General features: G+C 42.1%; 1 protein-coding gene across 3 annotated transcripts in view; it reads right to left on the bottom strand.

Moving 5' to 3' along the window:
* The window catches only part of LOC106601930 (ethanolamine-phosphate cytidylyltransferase), a 45478-nt gene extending 29799 nt beyond the window's left edge, over positions 1–15679 (bottom strand). Inside the window, exons 1-2 of one of the 3 annotated variants that reach the window (XM_045715679.1) lie at positions 15328–15679; positions 5615–5703 (exon numbers count right to left, since the gene is read on the bottom strand). In XM_045715679.1, the coding sequence (XP_045571635.1) occupies positions 5615–5703; positions 15328–15449 (211 nt within the window). In that variant the 5' untranslated portion in view covers positions 15450–15679. Of the gene's footprint in view, positions 1–5614; positions 5704–10314; positions 10901–15327 lie in introns of those variants that run through there. The other 2 variants (XM_045715680.1, XM_045715681.1) reach the window with 2 other exon arrangements.
* Between the last annotated feature and the right edge of the window lie 3346 nt (positions 15680–19025).

Below are 19025 nucleotides of genomic sequence, written 5' to 3' on the forward strand. Positions count from 1 at the left end.
ATGACCATATTTACTATAGATGAGTCATGATGACCATGTTTACTATAGACGAGTCATGATGACCATGTTTACTATAGACGAGTCATGATGACCATATTTACTATAGATGAGTCATGATGACCATGTTTACTATAGACGAGTCATGATGACCATATTTACTATAATCGAGTCATGATGACCATGTTTACTATAGATGAGTCATGATGACCATATTTACTATAGACGAGTCATGATGACCATATTTACTTTAGACGAGTCATGATGACCATATTTACTATAGACGAGTCATGATGACCATGTTTACTATAGACGAGTCATGATGACCATATTTACTATAGACGAGTCATGATGACCATGTTGATTATAGACGAGTCATGATGACCATGTTTACTATAGACGAGTCATGATGACCATGTTGATTATAGACGAGTCATGATGACCATGTTTACTATAGACGAGTCATGATGACCATATTTACTATAGACGAGTCATGATGACCATATTTACTATAATCGAGTCATGATGACCATGTTTACTATAGATGGGTCATGATGACCATATTTACTATAGACGAGTCATGATGACCATGTTGATTATAGACGAGTCATGATGACCATGTTTACTATAGACGAGTCATGATGACCATGTTGATTATAGACGAGTCATGATGACCATGTTTACTATAGACGAGTCATGATGACCATATTTACTATAGACGAGTCATGATGACCATGTTGACTATAGACGAGTCATGATGACCATGTTGACTATAGACGAGTCATGATGACGATATTTACTATAGATGAGTCATGATGACCATATTTACTATAGATGAGTCATGATGACCATGTTTACTATAGACGAGTCATGATGACCATGTTTACTATAGTCGAGTCATGATGACCATATTTACTATAGATGAGTCATGATGACCATGTTTACTATAGACGAGTCATGATGACCATGTTTACTATAGTCGAGTCATGATGACCATATTTACTATAGATGAGTCATGATGACCATATTTACTATAATCGAGTCATGATGACCATGTTTACTATAGATGAGTCATGATGACCATATTTACTATAGACGAGTCATGATGACCATATTTACTTTAGACGAGTCATGATGACCATATTTACTATAGATGAGTCATGATGACCATGTTTACTATAGACGAGTCATGATGACCATATTTACTATAGACGAGTCATGATGACCATGTTGATTATAGACGAGTCATGATGACCATGTTTACTATAGACGAGTCATGATGACCATGTTGATTATAGACGAGTCATGATGACCATGTTTACTATAGACGAGTCATGATGACCATATTTACTATAGACGAGTCATGATGACCATGTTGACTATAGACGAGTCATGATGACCATGTTGACTATAGACGAGTCATGATGACGATATTTACTATAGATGAGTCATGATGACCATATTTACTATAGATGAGTCATGATGACCATGTTTACTATAGACGAGTCATGATGACCATGTTTACTATAGTCGAGTCATGATGACCATATTTACTATAGATGAGTCATGATGACCATGTTTACTATAGACGAGTCATGATGACCATGTTTACTATAGTCGAGTCATGATGACCATATTTACTATAGATGAGTCATGATGACCATATTTACTATAGACGAGTCATGATGACCATGTTGACTATAGACGAGTCATTTTGACCATATTTACTATAGACGAGTCATGATGACCATGTTTACTATAGACGAGTCATGATGACCATATTTACTATAGACGAGTCATGATGACCATATTTACTTTAGACGAGTCATGATGACCATATTTACTATAGACGAGTCATGATGACCATGTTTACTATAGACGAGTCATGATGACCATATTTACTATAGACGAGTCATGATGACCATATTTACTATAGACGAGTCATGATGACCATGTTTACTATAGACGAGTCATGATGACCATGTTTACTATAGACGAGTCATGATGACCATGTTTACTATAGACGAGTCATGATGACCATGTTTACTATAGACGAGTCATGATGACCATGTTTACTATAGACGAGTCATGATGACCATGTTTACTATAGACGAGTCATGATGACCATGTTTACTATAGTCGAGTCATGATGACCATATTTACTATAGATGAGTCATGATGACCATGTTTACTATAGACGAGTCATGATGACCATGTTTACTATAGTCGAGTCATGATGACCATATTTACTATAGATGAGTCATGATGACCATATTTACTATAATCGAGTCATGATGACCATGTTTACTATAGATGAGTCATGATGACCATATTTACTATAGACGAGTCATGATGACCATATTTACTTTAGACGAGTCATGATGACCATATTTTCTATAGACGAGTCATGATGACCATGTTTACTATAGACGAGTCATGATGACCATATTTACTATAGACGAGTCATGATGACCATGTTGACTATAGACGAGTCATGATGACCATGTTGACTATAGACGAGTCATGATGACCATGTTGACTATAGACGAGTCATGATGACCATGTTTACTATAGATGAGTCATGATGACCATGTTTACTATAGACGAGTCATGATGACCATGTTGACTATAGACGAGTCATGATGACCATGTTGACTATAGACGAGTCATGATGACGATATTTACTATAGATGAGTCATGATGACCATATTTACTATAGATGAGTCATGATGACCATGTTTACTATAGACGAGTCATGATGACCATGTTTACTATAGTCGAGTCATGATGACCATATTTACTATAGATGAGTCATGATGACCATGTTTACTATAGACGAGTCATGATGACCATGTTTACTATAGTCGAGTCATGATGACCATATTTACTATAGATGAGTCATGATGACCATATTTACTATAGACGAGTCATGATGACCATGTTGACTATAGACGAGTCATTTTGACCATATTTACTATAGACGAGTCATGATGACCATGTTTACTATAGACGAGTCATGATGACCATATTTACTATAGACGAGTCATGATGACCATATTTACTTTAGACGAGTCATGATGACCATATTTACTATAGACGAGTCATGATGACCATGTTTACTATAGACGAGTCATGATGACCATATTTACTATAGACGAGTCATGATGACCATATTTACTATAGACGAGTCATGATGACCATGTTTACTATAGACGAGTCATGATGACCATGTTTACTATAGACGAGTCATGATGACCATGTTTACTATAGACGAGTCATGATGACCATGTTTACTATAGACGAGTCATGATGACCATGTTTACTATAGACGAGTCATGATGACCATATTTACTATAGACGAGTCATGATGACCATGTTTACTATAGACGAGTCATGATGACCATATTTACTATAGACGAGTCATGATGACCATATTTACTATAGACGAGTCATGATGACCATATTTACTATAGATGAGTCATGATGACCATGTTTACTATAGACGAGTCATGATGACCATGTTGATTATAGACGAGTCATGATGACCATGTTTACTATAGACGAGCCATGATGACCATATTTACTATAGACGAGCCATGAACAGATATTGTTCTGAACGTCTTGATCGGATAAGGTATACTCTAGCAAGACGTTGCAACGAACAGCACCACGGATATTGAGAGAAACGCAACGTAAGACTTTGCTCTCACACAGTCTCTGTGTGCTTCACAAGCGCATGGTCCCCCCCTCACACACAGCTGATTCAAATAAACAAAGCTTGATGATGAGTTGATTATCTGAATCAGCTGTGTAGTGCTAGGGCAAAAACGTGCACCCAAGGGGGACCCAGGACCGAGTTTGGGAAACCCTGCTCTACTGCATGCGCTGTAGCCACCTGTCATGTTGTTGTCAACCATGACAACGAAGAAAGAAAATAGTAGGCTAGAGCATCAAAAGACTGGACCAGCAGGCTGCTACAGTAAATAGTGTGATGGACTCAAACAGTAACAAAGTGTGTACAAAATAGGGATATACTGTATGACCGCCAACACTTGGTTGACTGTGAACTTGTTTTAATTAAGTGATATAATCCAGCCTGGTCCTAGAACTGTTTGTGTTGTCTGCCAAATTAACCCCTATGCTCAATGGCATGCCTTACCATAGAAGTTGGCAAGACAGCACAAACATATCTGGGTCCAGGCTATAAATGATCAATGTGGGTATGACAAGGGCTTTACAGTCTGTGTATATCTTTTTGCAAAGTCATCAAAACTGGATGTGACATTGACCTTGTCTGTTATAAACCTAAGGGGGGGATATAGGGGGATGGAGAGAAATACATGACCAGCTGTATAATAGTTTCACACTGACTGTACAGTACATTATCCACACTGTAGCAGAGATAATCCATTATCACGCCTCTCGCCTCTCTCTCTCTCTGTGATAGAGAGGTTATAGCCTACTATCTATGTGCTCCTTTGTCCCTGACAGACCACAGTGTGTGAGGCTCTATTGTTTGAGTTAAGCCATGTAGTTCTGGGTTATGGTAAACACTGACATGGCGCCCGTCGCACAGTGTGTCTGTGGTCCCAGTGTCAGAGTGCCCTAGTGTGCCATGGGAGGCTGTGATCTGTTGTTGTGTCCCAGCCACTGTTTGGGCCCCTGTGTTACTACTGTCACAACAGTCGCAAGATCTCACAAGTGGCTCGTGTTCATTAGGAAACGCAATGAAAACAGGTAGTCCATCCAGGTAGTTCATCCTTGTTTCAGTCTGTTTTTATTTAATTTGGTGCCTAATGAACACAACCCTGGTGTCTGATGGTGATGAGTTATTAAAGCAGTCGGAGGCTGGCTGCCCGACACCTCCCCATGGCAGGCTGAAGGGTTTGGGAGAGAAGGAGGAGAGGGATAGGGTCTGGTGGGAGATGCTTTGATGTGTGTGTTTGGAGGGTGTTGGCTCTGTGTTGAGGTGATGCAGGTCAAGTCTGGTTGGGGTCTTGGTTGGGGTAGGAGATGTAATGGGGGACTGGTAGTGGCAGTTGAGGGCTGAAAGGATGAGGTCACTATGCTAGGTCTGGGCGTCTGAGGGGATTGGGAGGTGGTGGTTATTCCATGGAGGTCAGGGTCACATTCATTAGGGCCCACAATGGAAATTAAGAATTCTTATTGAACGAGGTACCTCCTGGTATTGGTCCAGGTAACTCCTCCCTGTTTCCATCCATTTTCTTACGTTCAGTGCTTAATGAATACGACCCCTGGTATGATGGAGACTCTCCTGTTGCATGCTGGGACTGGAACCCAACCCTGGTGTGATGGAGGCTCTCCTGTTGTATGCTGGGACTGGAACCCCAACCCTGGTGTGATGGAGGCTCTCCTGTTGCATGCTGGGACTGGAACCCCAACCTTGGTGTGATGGAGGCTCTCCTGTTGCATGCTGGGACTAGAACCCCAACCCTGGTGTGATGGAGGCTCTCCTGTTGCATGCTGGGACTAGAACCCCAACCCTGGTGTGATGGAGGCTCTCCTGTTGCATGCTGGGACTTGAACCCCAGCCCTGGTGTGATGGAGGCTCCCTTGTTGCATGCTGGGACTGGAACCCCAACCCTGAAGCTCTTACCGTCTGTGTGTACTCCAACGATGAGGTAATCTCCCATGGCCTTGGCCTGCCGCAGCTGGTTGGAGTGACCATAATGGACCATGTCATAGCTAGAGGAAGGATAACAAAGCCAGTTAATACTAGGGAGCATTCATAGGGTCAGTTTCCAAGACGCAGATTAAGCCTATTCCTGGACTGAGAATGTTTTGTAATATAGGAGTAGGCTTAATCTGGTTCCGGGAAACCTGTCCATAATGTACATCTAGTACCACCAAACTAACAGTCAGAGAAACAGTGTCACTATATCCATAGTAGTCATGGAGACCAGCACTGAGCACTCCATCTGTAGTTGATTAGATTATAGCCCAGATTGGGACACAGGTTGGTACAAAGTAATCTAGCACGGTGATGACTAACAGGTGGACATTAGCATTAGCCTGCTATCACTCAAACTGCTGACATGACAGGCCCTGCAGTGGTTTGGTGTCTGTTCCGGCTCCTCACTCAGTGGTGGTTGAGGTACAGGTACAGTGAGAATTAGCACAGCAAGTGGTAATGCTATACTGTAGGCCCCCTGATGTATGGATTCATAAAGCCTTTATAACAGCTACATAAGACATTATACCATCTGTCATAGTCAGTCATAAACATTATAAACCATGGTATTAAATACAATGAAGCTTGTCAAAATGGGTACATTAGATAACAGGATGTTGTTGTCCTTTGTAGAGGTCGACCAATTATGATTTTTCAACACCGATACCGATTATTGGAGGACCAAAAAAAGCCGATACCGATTAATCGGACGATTTTTAAATGTTTTATATATATATTTGTAATAATGACAATTACAACAATACTGAATGAACAATGAACACTTTTATTTTAACTTAATATAATACATAAATAAAATCTATTTAGTCTGAAATAAATAATGACATGTTCAATTTGTTTTAAATAATGCAAACAGTGTTGGAGAAGAAAGTAAAAGTGAAATATGTGCCATGCAAAAAAGCTAACGTTTAAGTTCCTTGCTCAGAACATATGAGAACATATGAAAGCTGGTGGTTCAATATTCCCAGTTAAGAAGTTTTAGGTTGTAGTTATTATGACGCGTTGACTATTTCGCTCTATACCATTTGTATTTCATATACATTTGACTATTGGATGTTCTTATAGGCACTTTAGTATTGCCAGCATAATCTCAGGAGTTGATAGGCTTGAAGTCATAAACAGCGCTGTGCTTCATTGCTAAGAGCTGTTGGCAAACGCAGTAAAGTGCTGTTTGAATGAATGCTGCCTACCACCGCTCAGTCAGACTGCGCTATCAAATATCAAATCATAGACTTAATTAGAATATAATAAACACAGAAATACGAGCCTTTGGTCATTAATACGGTCAAATCTGGAAATGATCATTTCAAAAACAAAACGTTTATTCTTTCAGTGAAATACGGAACCGTTCCGTATTTTATCGAACGGGTGGTAACCCTAAGTCTAAATATTGCTGTTACATTGCACAACCTTTAATATTATGTCATAATTATGTAAAATTCTGGGAAATTAGTTCACAGTTCGCAACGAGCCAGGCGGCCCAAACTGCTGCATATACCCTGACTCTGCTTGCACTGAACACAAGATAAGTGACATAATTTCCCTAATTAATATTGCCTGCTAACATGCATTTATTTTAACTACATATACAGGTTTAAAATATATACTTGTGTATTGATTTTAAGAAAGGCATTGAGGTTTATGGTTAGGTACATTTGTGCAACGATTGTGCTTTTTTCGGCAATGCTCTTTTGTTAAATCATCACCCTTTTGGCGAAGTTGAAGTAGGCTGTGATTCGATGATACATTTACAGGCACCGCATTGATTATATGCAACGCAGAACAAGCTAGTTAACCTAGTAATATCATCAACCATGTGTAGTTAACTAGTGATTATGTGAAGATTGATTGTTTTTTATAAGATAAGTTTAATGCTAGCTAGCAACTTACCTTGGTTCCTTGCAGCCACAAGGTCCTTTTGACGCTGCATTCGCGTAACAGGTGGTCAGCCTGCCAAGCCGTTTCCTCGTGGATTGCAAGGTAATCGGCCATAATCGGCATCCAAAAAGGCTGATTACCGATTGTTATGAAAACCTGAAATCGGCCCTAATTAATCGCACATGCCGACTAATCGGTCGACCTCTAGTCCTGTGACCTCTTTTGGATTTATCAGTTTCCCCATTCCATTCCCTAGGCCCGCCAGTGGTATTCAAATCTTACCCTACGAGGTCCAGAGCCTCTTGGTTCTGTTCTACCTGATCATTATTTAACCCACCTGCTGTCCCAGGTCTAAATCAGTCCCTGGTTAGAGGGGGAAATGGAAAAAAGCAGTGGAACTGGCTTCCAAGTTGAGTTGAATTTGAGGGCCATTATGTGGCAAATGATATCATAGTCTCCTCAGTAGCATGTTATAGTGGAACTGGAATAGCACATTTGTAGTCATGTAGCCTGTGTTATAGAGGCACTTGACATAAAGGCACATTGCCTACAGTAAAGTATTAGAGAGAAAGTTGAAACCTGGAGAATTCTTATCGCCAATAAAATGTCTGTTAACGGTACACATCAACTGTAGTAATTTGACGGATCATAAAAGTGGATCAAATCAGTCATGAACCATTTACAACTACTGTACATGACCTGCTTGCTTTCGCTGCTATAAAATGTCATCAAATTAGAGATGTCACGCTTTAGAGATGTCCAGCCCAGAGCAGTAAGAGAATCTCATGTTGCTAAGTAGCCTGCCCGTCTAAGGGGTAGGGCAGTGATGACACAGTGAACCCCTGAACCATGGTGTGATGTGGTCGTATCACTATACACTGCAGACTGCTCTTGTTCCTACTTCCTACTGCCCTTAAGTGAACTTTCAAGATGGATCACTTAATGTTATCACTTTTTTTATCAGCTTTCTTTCCCACGTGGCTGTTCTTAAAAGCATTTTTTATTGTTTATTTATTTAACCTTTATTCAACTAGGCAAGTCAGTTATCAACGGTACTGAATGTTAAATGAACACGTTGTATGGCGCGACCAAAAGGACATTGTTTTGTGTGATGACTAAACAGCATAAGCAGTCCCTGACCGTTTCAGACGTTTTGTTCACACTGTCTGTTAGAGCTGTGGAATGGAATCCACATGTTTATTCTAAATAGGGGGCTTAATGTGACTACTGAGTGTGGCTGGTCAGGCCAGAAGTGAAGTGTGTGTGTGTGTGTGTGTGTGTGTGTGTGTGTGTGTGTGTGTGTGTGTGTGTGTGTGTGTGTGTGTGTGTGTGTGTGTGTGTGTGTGTGTGTGTGTGTGTGTGTGTGTGTGTGTGTGTGTGTGTGTGTGTGTGTGTGTGTGTGTGTGTGTGTGTGTGTGTGTGTGTGTGTGTGTAAGGAGACTGAGACAAAGGACTAAGGGTTACATAAGAGACTATGCTTGTGAGAGAGGCCCTGCAGTCCTAGGCTTGGTGTCCATGTCTCTCTGCCTTCCTGCCTGCCTGCCTGCCTGCCTGCCTGCCTGCCTGCCTGCCTGCCTGCCTGCCTGCCTGCCTGCCTGCCTGCCTGCCTGCCTATCTGTCTGTTTGTCTGCCCTTGGACAGTGTAACCCAGGAACGCTAGGTGGCTTGAAAGGTGGCCTGGGCTGATGCTGTTCCTGTTGTTTTTTTTAGCAGGGTAGGAATCACCAGAGGATCACAGGCCGTGATGAAATATTAAGTAGTGTGGCAAGGTCAGCTAGCAGATAGACACCCAAATAGCACCAGAGCTGTTTGACAATAACACCAGCTAGGTCTTAGTAGGGAATGGTATAGTGGTACAATAACACCAACTAGGTCCTAGTAGAGAATGGTATAGTGGTACAATAACACCAACTAGGTCCTAGTAGAGAATGGTATAGTGGTACAATAACACCAACTAGGTCCCAGTAGGGAATGGTATAGTGGTACAATAACACCAACTAGGTCCCAGTAGGGAATGGTATAGTGGTACAATAACACCAGCTAGGTCCTAGTAGAGAATGGTATAGTGGTACAATAACACCAGCTAGGTCCTAGTAGAGAATGGTATAGTGGTACAATAACACCAACTAGGTCCTAGTAGAGAATGGTATAGTGGTACAATAACACCAGCTAGGTCCTAGTAGAGAATGGTATAGTGGTACAATAACACCAGCTAGGTCCTAGTAGAGAATGGTATAGTGGTACAATAACACCAGCTAGGTCCTAGTAGAGAATGGTATAGTGGTATTGAGATAGCACAGCAAGGAGTGCACAACTAAATAGATAAACTATAGATAAACAGAATCACTAAAATAAGGTAAACAGGATAAAATGGAACAAATCTGTGGTAAAAATAGTCAAACAGAATAACTATAATAATGTAAAGATCCCTTTAAGTCTACACCATGTCACATGTGATGACAAAGTACACTTACTGTATGTTTTTTTAACTGACATATTTTCAAATATACAATCTCTAGGTGTTCGTGCACTTACTGTAAGTTTAAATTGATAGATTGAGCATCAATGTCTAAAATCAATCATGTACTCCATTTTGGAGCAATCATGTCGTTAAGGGGATCCTTTAACTGTTTTGTGACAGAGAGCACTATCAGAGGAAGTAGACAGACAACAGAAGAGCACAAGCCCCCAAAAAGAAGTCCCAAGACCATCTAATTTCCATTACTGACCCCTAGTCTGGCTGATACCAGTCCTCCTGACTTCAGAGTCTCGCTGATACCAGTCCTCCTGACTTCAGAGTCTGGCTGATACCAGTCCTCCTGACTTCAGAGTCTCGCTGATACCAGTCCTCCTGACTTCAGAGTCTGGCTGATACCAGTCCTCCTGACCAGAGTCTGGCTGATACCAGTCCTCCTGACTTCAGAGTCTGGCTGATACCAGTCCTCCTGACTTCAGAGTCCGGCTGATACCAGTCCTCCTGACGTCAGAGTCTGGGAAGCTGTTTGATGTTGTCAGCACCAAACGTCGATAATGAACGGAACTGTGCCTTTACTGGTTGGTTGTCCTCTGTGTCTCTCTCACTCAAACAGCCACTCAGAGCCTCCAAGTGTCTTCCCCTTGTTTAACAACTGTTGGGTTTTCAAATCCAAACAACCAGAGCTCTCAACCCCCCAAGATATACAGACAGACATCACCTCAGAATGACTCCTCCCCTGACTGAGATGATTACTACTGGGGATTTACAGACAGACATCACCTCAGAATGACTCTTCCCCTGACTGAGATTATTACTACTGGGGATTTACAGACAGACATCACCTCAGAATGACTCCTCCCCTGACTGAGATTATTACTACTGGTGATATACAGACAGACATCACCTCAGAATGACTCCTCCCCTGACTGAGATTATTACTACTGGGGATATACAGACAGACATCACCTCAGAATGACTCCTCCCCTGACTGAGATTATTACTACTGGGGATTTACAGACAGACATCACCTCAGAATGACTCCTCCCCTGACTGAGATTATTACTACTGGGGATTTACAGACAGACATCACCTCAGAATGACTCCTCCCCTGACTAAGATTGTAAACTGCATGTTGATAGGCTGTGTTCTGGGTCGTCGTCATTAGGGCACACACGTTTTCAAACATTTTGCAACGGTAAATGAAAATGAGCATTCAGGTAGTCCCTTCCTGTTTCAGTATGTTTTTTTGTTGCCTAATGAACACAACCCAGCCTGGCAGCAGCTATGTGAAAGCCTGAGTGAGGAGTGTCAGTGAACTTTAGAGCTCAGTTGATGATGTTGCTGACTTGGACCCTGGCTACCTTCTGTCACTGGAAACCAATTAACAACAGAATGTCTCAACCTTCAACCCTAAAGGCAGGACAGTGTCTAGATTAGGGTTGCAAAATAAATTCCCTGGTTTTCCAGAAATCCTGTTTGAATTCCGGATTTCCTGCTTATTCCCTCCTGATTCCGTGAATCCTCCAACAGGGATTTCGGGAAAACCAGGGAATTTATTGAAAGTTCACGGAATTTTGCAACCCTACAATAGCTAGTCCGGATAGATAGTCGAACAGATAAGGTCTCACTGACACTGACAAGTGACACTCCAAACATTGATAGTTTAGCAGATTTAAGGCTAGATTCAATCAGATCAAGCGTTAACTAGTTAACCACATAGCTGATGTTTTGGCGGTGTCGGAGGTGTAACTGCATTAGAGCCGTCAAACCAGAGTGTCTGCTCGTGTGGTCATTGTCACAAAGCCACACCCCTCCCACTCGCGTTAGAAGTTCAGACTGAGTAAGTGTTGGCTATTTCGGAAAAATTACACTCAAATTGAAAATCACAAAACCAAATATCAGCCTAATAGAGGGGCAGATTACAGCTCACATTCCAGTGCTTAAACTTCTAAACAAGTTGGGATTTCTCTTAATGCAACTCCATGCAGCCAATGGCAATGTCCGCTTTAGGTATAATGCCACTTGTGGATTTGACAGCTCTCACTTCCAACACTGCCAAAACAACTGCCATGCGGGTCTTGGCTAGCGCAGATCTGACAGAATCTAGCCTAAAGTCTCACTGACAGACAACAAATATATATTTCCTTTCCTGAGTCAATCTGCCCAGTGCCACTCCTAGGGCCTGCTACAGATGCTGACGGTGCTAGATGTCAACAAGAATATGGTGATGCTGCTGCAATGTATGGCCAAACAATGTACTGTATTTAGCGAGGACAGACGAGTGAGTCCGCAGGGCATGAACTTTCATGGACATGGCAGGTGTGGGCCGAGGGGTTAGAAGGGTTAGTGAAATGAGCTCCGTTTACACAGGCTCGCTTTGGGACCTCACCCCACCGATTAATATTCTGGCATCCGAAACATTCTGCAACATTCCATCTAACCACGGCTAGGTGGCGGCACCAAAACGACTGGAATTCTCCCAGAGAAAGCCGCCGTAATGCTGATCTTCACGAGGCATGAATTCAAAGCTTGTTTTTTTCCCTACATTCCTGACGTGGATCAGGTACATGTCCCGTAGCTTCTGACTCTGCCCCAGGGGGAGACTGTGTGTGACGGTGTTTCTCATGGCAGAAACACTCGACAACGTCAGTGTTTAGTTTCCACACACTACCACTCCGTTTTGAAACAAACTCTGACCATGGAACAATGGCAGGCTTGTTAGTGTTTCCACTGCCCGTACGCTCGGCTGCTTCATAAGCAGGTTACAACACAGAGGAAGAGGGTGCTGTGGTCTATACGCCTACAGCACAACACAGTGGGTGTCAGGGAGGTGGAGCGAGTTATAGTGCAGGCCTATGGGGTACTGTTTGTAACATGCTGTATTTTGTGAAAACTATGAATTCCGTGCAACAAAATACAAACATGCAAAGAAATATAGCATGCAACAAACGCCCTTGTTCCTGGAGAGAGGGACAGATATTGAAGACTTCAGAGTGCTGGCACTGTACTCTGAAGTGTGTTGGAAGGAATGTGGACTGTTGACACTGGGTATTATCTCAGAGGTCCCTCTTCCTGTCCTGAATTACCTGACTTTTGGTGGTATTTAGGTGGTATTCCATGCACTGTGCACAGGAATCTACAAGTAATTCTAGATCAAATATCCGAAATCCACAGCAAAAGAAGTAGAGTCAAGTTGTACACTCATACAATAGTGTTCAACTGCAGCCCGCAATTCGGGGCGTTCCTGCATGTGGGCATTACTGCATCTGCAGGAACGCCCCCCCTCAAGCATCCCATTGGTTCTTTCATGAACATCCCCCCATCGAGCATCCCATTCATTCTTGCATGAACACCCCCCTTCGAGCACCCTATTGGTTCCTGCATGAACGCCAGGAGGCTAGGGCAACACTGTGTGCTAGTTAAATAACTAACTAAATAACTAACGCACAAAAAACATATTTCTCTCAAATTTTGTGCACAAATTTGTTTACATCCCTGATAGTGAACATTTCTCCTTTACCAAGATAATCTATCCACCTGACAGGTGTGGCATATCAAGAAGCTTATCAAACAGCATGGTCATTACACAGGTGCACCTTATGCTGGGGACAATAAAAGGCCACTCTAAAATGTGCAGCTTTGTCACACAACACAATGCCACAGACGTCTCAAGTTTGAGGGAGCGTGCAATTGGCATGCTGACTGCAGGAATGTCCACCAGCGTTGTTGCCAGAGAAATTAATCTTCATTTCTCTACCATAAGCCGCCTCTAATGGGGTTTTAGAGAATTTGGAAGTATGTCCAACTGGCCTCACCACCGCAGAACATGTGTAAACACGCCAGCCCAGGATCTCCACATCCGGCTTCTTCACCTGCGGGATCATCTGAGACCAGCCACCCGGACGGCTGATGAAACTGAGGAGTATTTCTGTCTGTAATAAAGCCCTTTTGGGGGGAAAAACTCATTCTGATTGTGTAACAGAGTCCTCCTGCTGTGTAAGGGAGTCCTCCTTAGGACTAGCTGGCTGAGTTAGCACACGGTGTACTTCTCTCCCACCTGCTGAACACCTGTCCCCGCTGTCGTTACCTGAACTGCGGAAAACAGTGCCTGTCAGGCAAGGGGTGAAGGACACTGTCTACCGGTGTACGGCTAACTAGCTACCGTTGTCACCCCACCCCTTCTTCTGTGGCGTTTATCCATGGCTGGCATCCAACGTTACTGTGCATTAACGCCACCAACTGTACTGGAGCACCCCTACCTCCTGCTTCTCCCTAACTTAAACATTTACCATGTCACGTCCTGACCCTAGTAAGATGTCATTTTCTATAGTAGTGTAGGGCAGGGCGTGACAGGGGGTGTTTGTGGTTTATCTATGTTTTATATTTCTATGTTTAGGTTCTAGTTTGATATTTCTATGTTGGGATTGTTTGGGGTTGATCTCTAATTGGAGGCAGCTGATCCTCATTGCCTCTGATTAGAGATCATATTTAAGTAGGGGTTTTTCTCATTGTGGTTTGTGGGTTATTGTCTTTTGAGTAGTGTGTTGTCCTCTCTGCGTCATGGTTTGTTGTTTTGTATTTTCAAGTCATTAGTGTATTGCATTCAGTTTCACTATTAATACATATGTGGAACTACGAAAACGTTGCATCTTGGTCAGCTCCTTCGAACAGCCGTGACATACCAATAGAAGTATAAAGAGGGGTTCCTGCAGATGCAGGAATGTCCACATGCAGGAACACCCCGAATTGCCGGGCACAATTTCACCCTTCTCCACCTGTATGCATACTATGCGTGAATGCAGTTTGCCTAGGCTACGGTCGCCGTGCATAGCCTATCCTATCGCTCGAATAAGATGCAAAGTGAGTACCCTGGTGGCATGTTGCCATTACTGAGAGTAAGACTGGAAGGTAAACATACCTGGCATGTGATGCGGCAGCCTATTGAAACACTTTTCTGTTTTGACAGGCGGGATGCCGATGGAATGAAGCAAGCATGCGCTGCTGTTTATGGAAGTATTTCTAAGTGCATTGGCTATGGACAGTTCACTGTACATCCTAAATTGTGAAATGATGCTACATTTTCCCCACATTAAAATATACAATCTTTGTAATATACTATATTTGTGTAAGTATCATAGAGGTGGGCATGCCTCAAGTTTCTGAGAAAAATGTATTTAATTGTATGCATGCTCAGGGCAACAATGTAGCAACACAGGCCTTATATCTAGCTGTCACTGTAACGTTAATGTTATTCTGTATCACTCACCACCCGTCACACCACACCCGGATGGTTCGTCTTCTCTTCTCCGGACTGCAAGCTGTAGCGCCGAGGTTCGTCCCTGCATCTTTCCCTGTTGTGTTCATTGGGTGATGTCCGTTCTTGATCATTTTGTGCACGAAAAGACTACGATGATATTATATATGATATTTCAACGTAGCCTATATCCTGGACAAGCAACCCCTAATAATAGCACGAACGAAGACACAAATATACCTGCACCGTTCGATTTTATGTATAGGCTTTATCTAGTGTATGTACCTTTGCAGGATAGCCGGTTTCTGCATAGAAGTGACGCCTGAGCAGCAGAACCGTGGGACAACGCCTCCTATCCCGGGGAAGTGGCGTCACATGGCATTGGATCGTACGATGACTGCTAGTGGATAGCCGACATATTGTTACATAATAGAGGCATGCTCCACTGTCATGTGATTAGATCTGGATTCACACGTAAGGCTAACCATGAGTATACACATTAAGAATATAGTTACAGTGTGAAATGAAAATGAAATAGAAGAGGACATCTGGTCCCAGTTCTTCACATTCATTCTTTAACATACAGGCTACAATAGGCTACATCCATAATCCATCAAATAGCAGGTCCCAGAGCCTGCAAGTCCCTTAGAATAGAATATAACCTACATATATACAATAGAATAGACACATGTAGAATAGGAAAGTCACGCATAGAATATAATATACACGTATCGAATATAATAAACACTTATAAAATAGAACAGAATATACATGTATAGAATAGAATACAATATACACTTGTAGAATATAATACACATGTATAGAATCGAATATACACATATAGAATAGAAAATACACATATACCCATAGAATATAAACATATATAATAGAATATAAACATATGGAATAAAATAGAATATACACGTATAGGATAGAATGTACACATATAGAATAAAATTGAATATACATGTATAGAGTAGAAAATACACACATAGAATATAATATATTCATTTAGAATAGAATATACTTATAGAATATACACATATACCTATAGAATAGAATATACACCTATAGAATCTACACATATAGAATAGACTAGAATCTACACATATACCCGTAGAATAGAAGAAAATATATACGTAAATAATAAAATAGAATATACACGAATAGAATAAACACATATAGAATAGAATATACACATATAGAATAGAATATACACGTATAGAATATAATATACACATATAGAATAGAATATACAGATATAGAATATACACGTTCAGAATAGAATATACACGTTTAGAATAAAATATACACATCTAGAATAAAATAGAATATACATATATAGCTGTAAAATAGAACATACACGTATAGAATAGAATAAACATATAGAATAGAATATACACGTATAGAATATACACATATAGAATAGAATATACAAATATAGAATATACACGTACAGAATAAACCTACCATTAAAATTATAGACTGATCATTTCTTTGTCAGTGGGCAAACGTACAAAATCAGCAGGGGATTAAATACTTTTTTCCCTCACTGTACACAAATATAGAATATACAGTTGAAGTCGGAAGTTTACATACACTTAGGTTGGAATCATTAAAACTCGTTTCTCAACCACTCCACAAATGTCTTGTTGACAAACTATAGTTTCGGCAAGTCGGTTAGGATATCTACTTTGTGCATGACACAAGTAATTTTTCCAACAATTGTTTACAGACAGATTATTTCACTTTTAATTCACTGTATCACAATTCCAGTGGGTCAGAAGTTTACATACACTAAGTTGACTGTGCCTTTTAAACAGCTTGGAAAATTCCAGAAAATGATGTCATGGCTTTAGAAGCTTCTGATAGGCTAATTGACATCATTTGAGTCAATTGGAGGTGTACCTGTGGATGTATTTCAAGCCAACCTTCAAACTCAGTGCCTCTTTGCTTGACATCATGGGAAAAATCAAAAGAAATCAGCCAAGACCTCAGAAGGAAATTGTAGACCTCCACCTGAAGGTACCACATTCATCTGTACAAACAATAGTACACAAGTATAAACACCATGGGACCACACAGCCATCATACCACTCAGGAAGGAGATGCGTTTTGTCTCCTAGAGATGAATGTACTTCGGTGCAAATCAGTCCCAGAACAACAGCAAAGGACATTACATTTTAGCAGACGCTCTTATCCAGAGCGACTTACAGTAGTGAATGCATACATTTAATTTCATACATTTCTTTCCCCGTACTGGTCCCGCGTGGGAATCGAACCCACAACCCTGGCATTGCAAACACCATGCTCTACCAACTGAGCCACACGGGACCTTGTGAAGATGCTCGAGGAAACAGGTGAAAAAGTATCTATGTCCACAGTAAAACGAGTCCTATATCAGGAGTCTTGGGGATAAAAACTGTTGAGAAGCCTTTTGGTCCTAGACTTGGCACTCCAGTACCGCTTGCCATGCGGTAGTAGAGAGAACAGTCTATGACTAGGGGGGCTGGGGTCTTTGACAATTTTTAGGGCCTTCCTCTGACACCACCTGGTGTAGAGGTCCTGGATGGCAGGCAGCTTAGCCCCAGTGATGTACTGGGCCGTACGCACTCCCTCTGAAGTGCCTTGCAGTCAGAGGCCGAGCAATTGCCGAACCAGGCAGTGATGCAACCAGTCAGGATGCTCTCGATGTTGCAGCTGTCGAACCTTTTGAGGATCTCAGGACCCATGACAAATCTTTTTAGTTTCCTGAGGGGGAATAGGCTTTGTCGTGCCCTCTCCACGACTGTCTTGGTGTGTTTGGACCATTCTAGTTTGTTGTTGATGTGGACACCAAGGAATTTGAAGCTCTCAACCTGCTCCACTACAGCCCCGTCGATGAGAATGGGGGCGTGCTCGGTCCTCCTTTTCCTGTGGTCCACAATCAACTCCTTAATCTTGGTTATGTGGTGGGATAGGTTGCTATTCTGGCACCACCCGGCCAGGTCTCTGACCTCCTCCCTATAGGCTGTCTCGTCGTTGTCGGTGATCAAGCCTACCACTGTTGTGTCATCAGCAAACTTAATGATGGTGTTGGCCATGCAGTCGTGGGTGAACAGGGAGTATAGGAGGGGACTGAGCACGCACCCCTGGGGAGCTCCAGTGTTGAGGATCAGCGTGGCAGATGTGTTGCTACCTACCCTCACCACCTGGGGGCGGCCCGTCAGGAAGTCCAGAATCCAGTTGCAGAGGGAGGTGTTTAGTCCCAGGATCCTTAGCTTAGTGATGAGCTTTGAGGGTACTATGGTGTTGAACGCTGAGCTGTAGTCAATGAATAGCATTCTCACATAAGGGTTCCTTTTGTCCAGGTGGGAAAGGGCAGTGTGGATTGCAATAGAGATTGCATCATCTGTGGATCTGTTTGGGCGGTATGGAAATTGGAGTGGGTCTAGGGTTTCTGGGATAATGGTGTTGATGTGATCCATTAGCAACCTTTGAAAGTAATTCATGGCCACAGACGTGAGTGCAACAGGTCAGTAGTCATTTAGGTAGGTTATCTTAGTGTTCTTGGGCACAGGGACTATGGTGGTCTGCTTGAAACATGTTGTTATTACAGATTCAATTAGAGAGTCTCAATCTTAGCACTGTATTGACGCTTTGCCTGTTTGATGGTTCGTCACAGGGCATAGCAGGATTTTTTGTAAGCTTCCGGGTTAGAGTCCCACACC

Source organism: Salmo salar, chromosome ssa03 (genome assembly GCF_905237065.1).
Source record: "Salmo salar chromosome ssa03, Ssal_v3.1, whole genome shotgun sequence".
In the NCBI taxonomy this organism is placed as follows: Eukaryota; Metazoa; Chordata; class Actinopteri; order Salmoniformes; family Salmonidae; genus Salmo; species Salmo salar.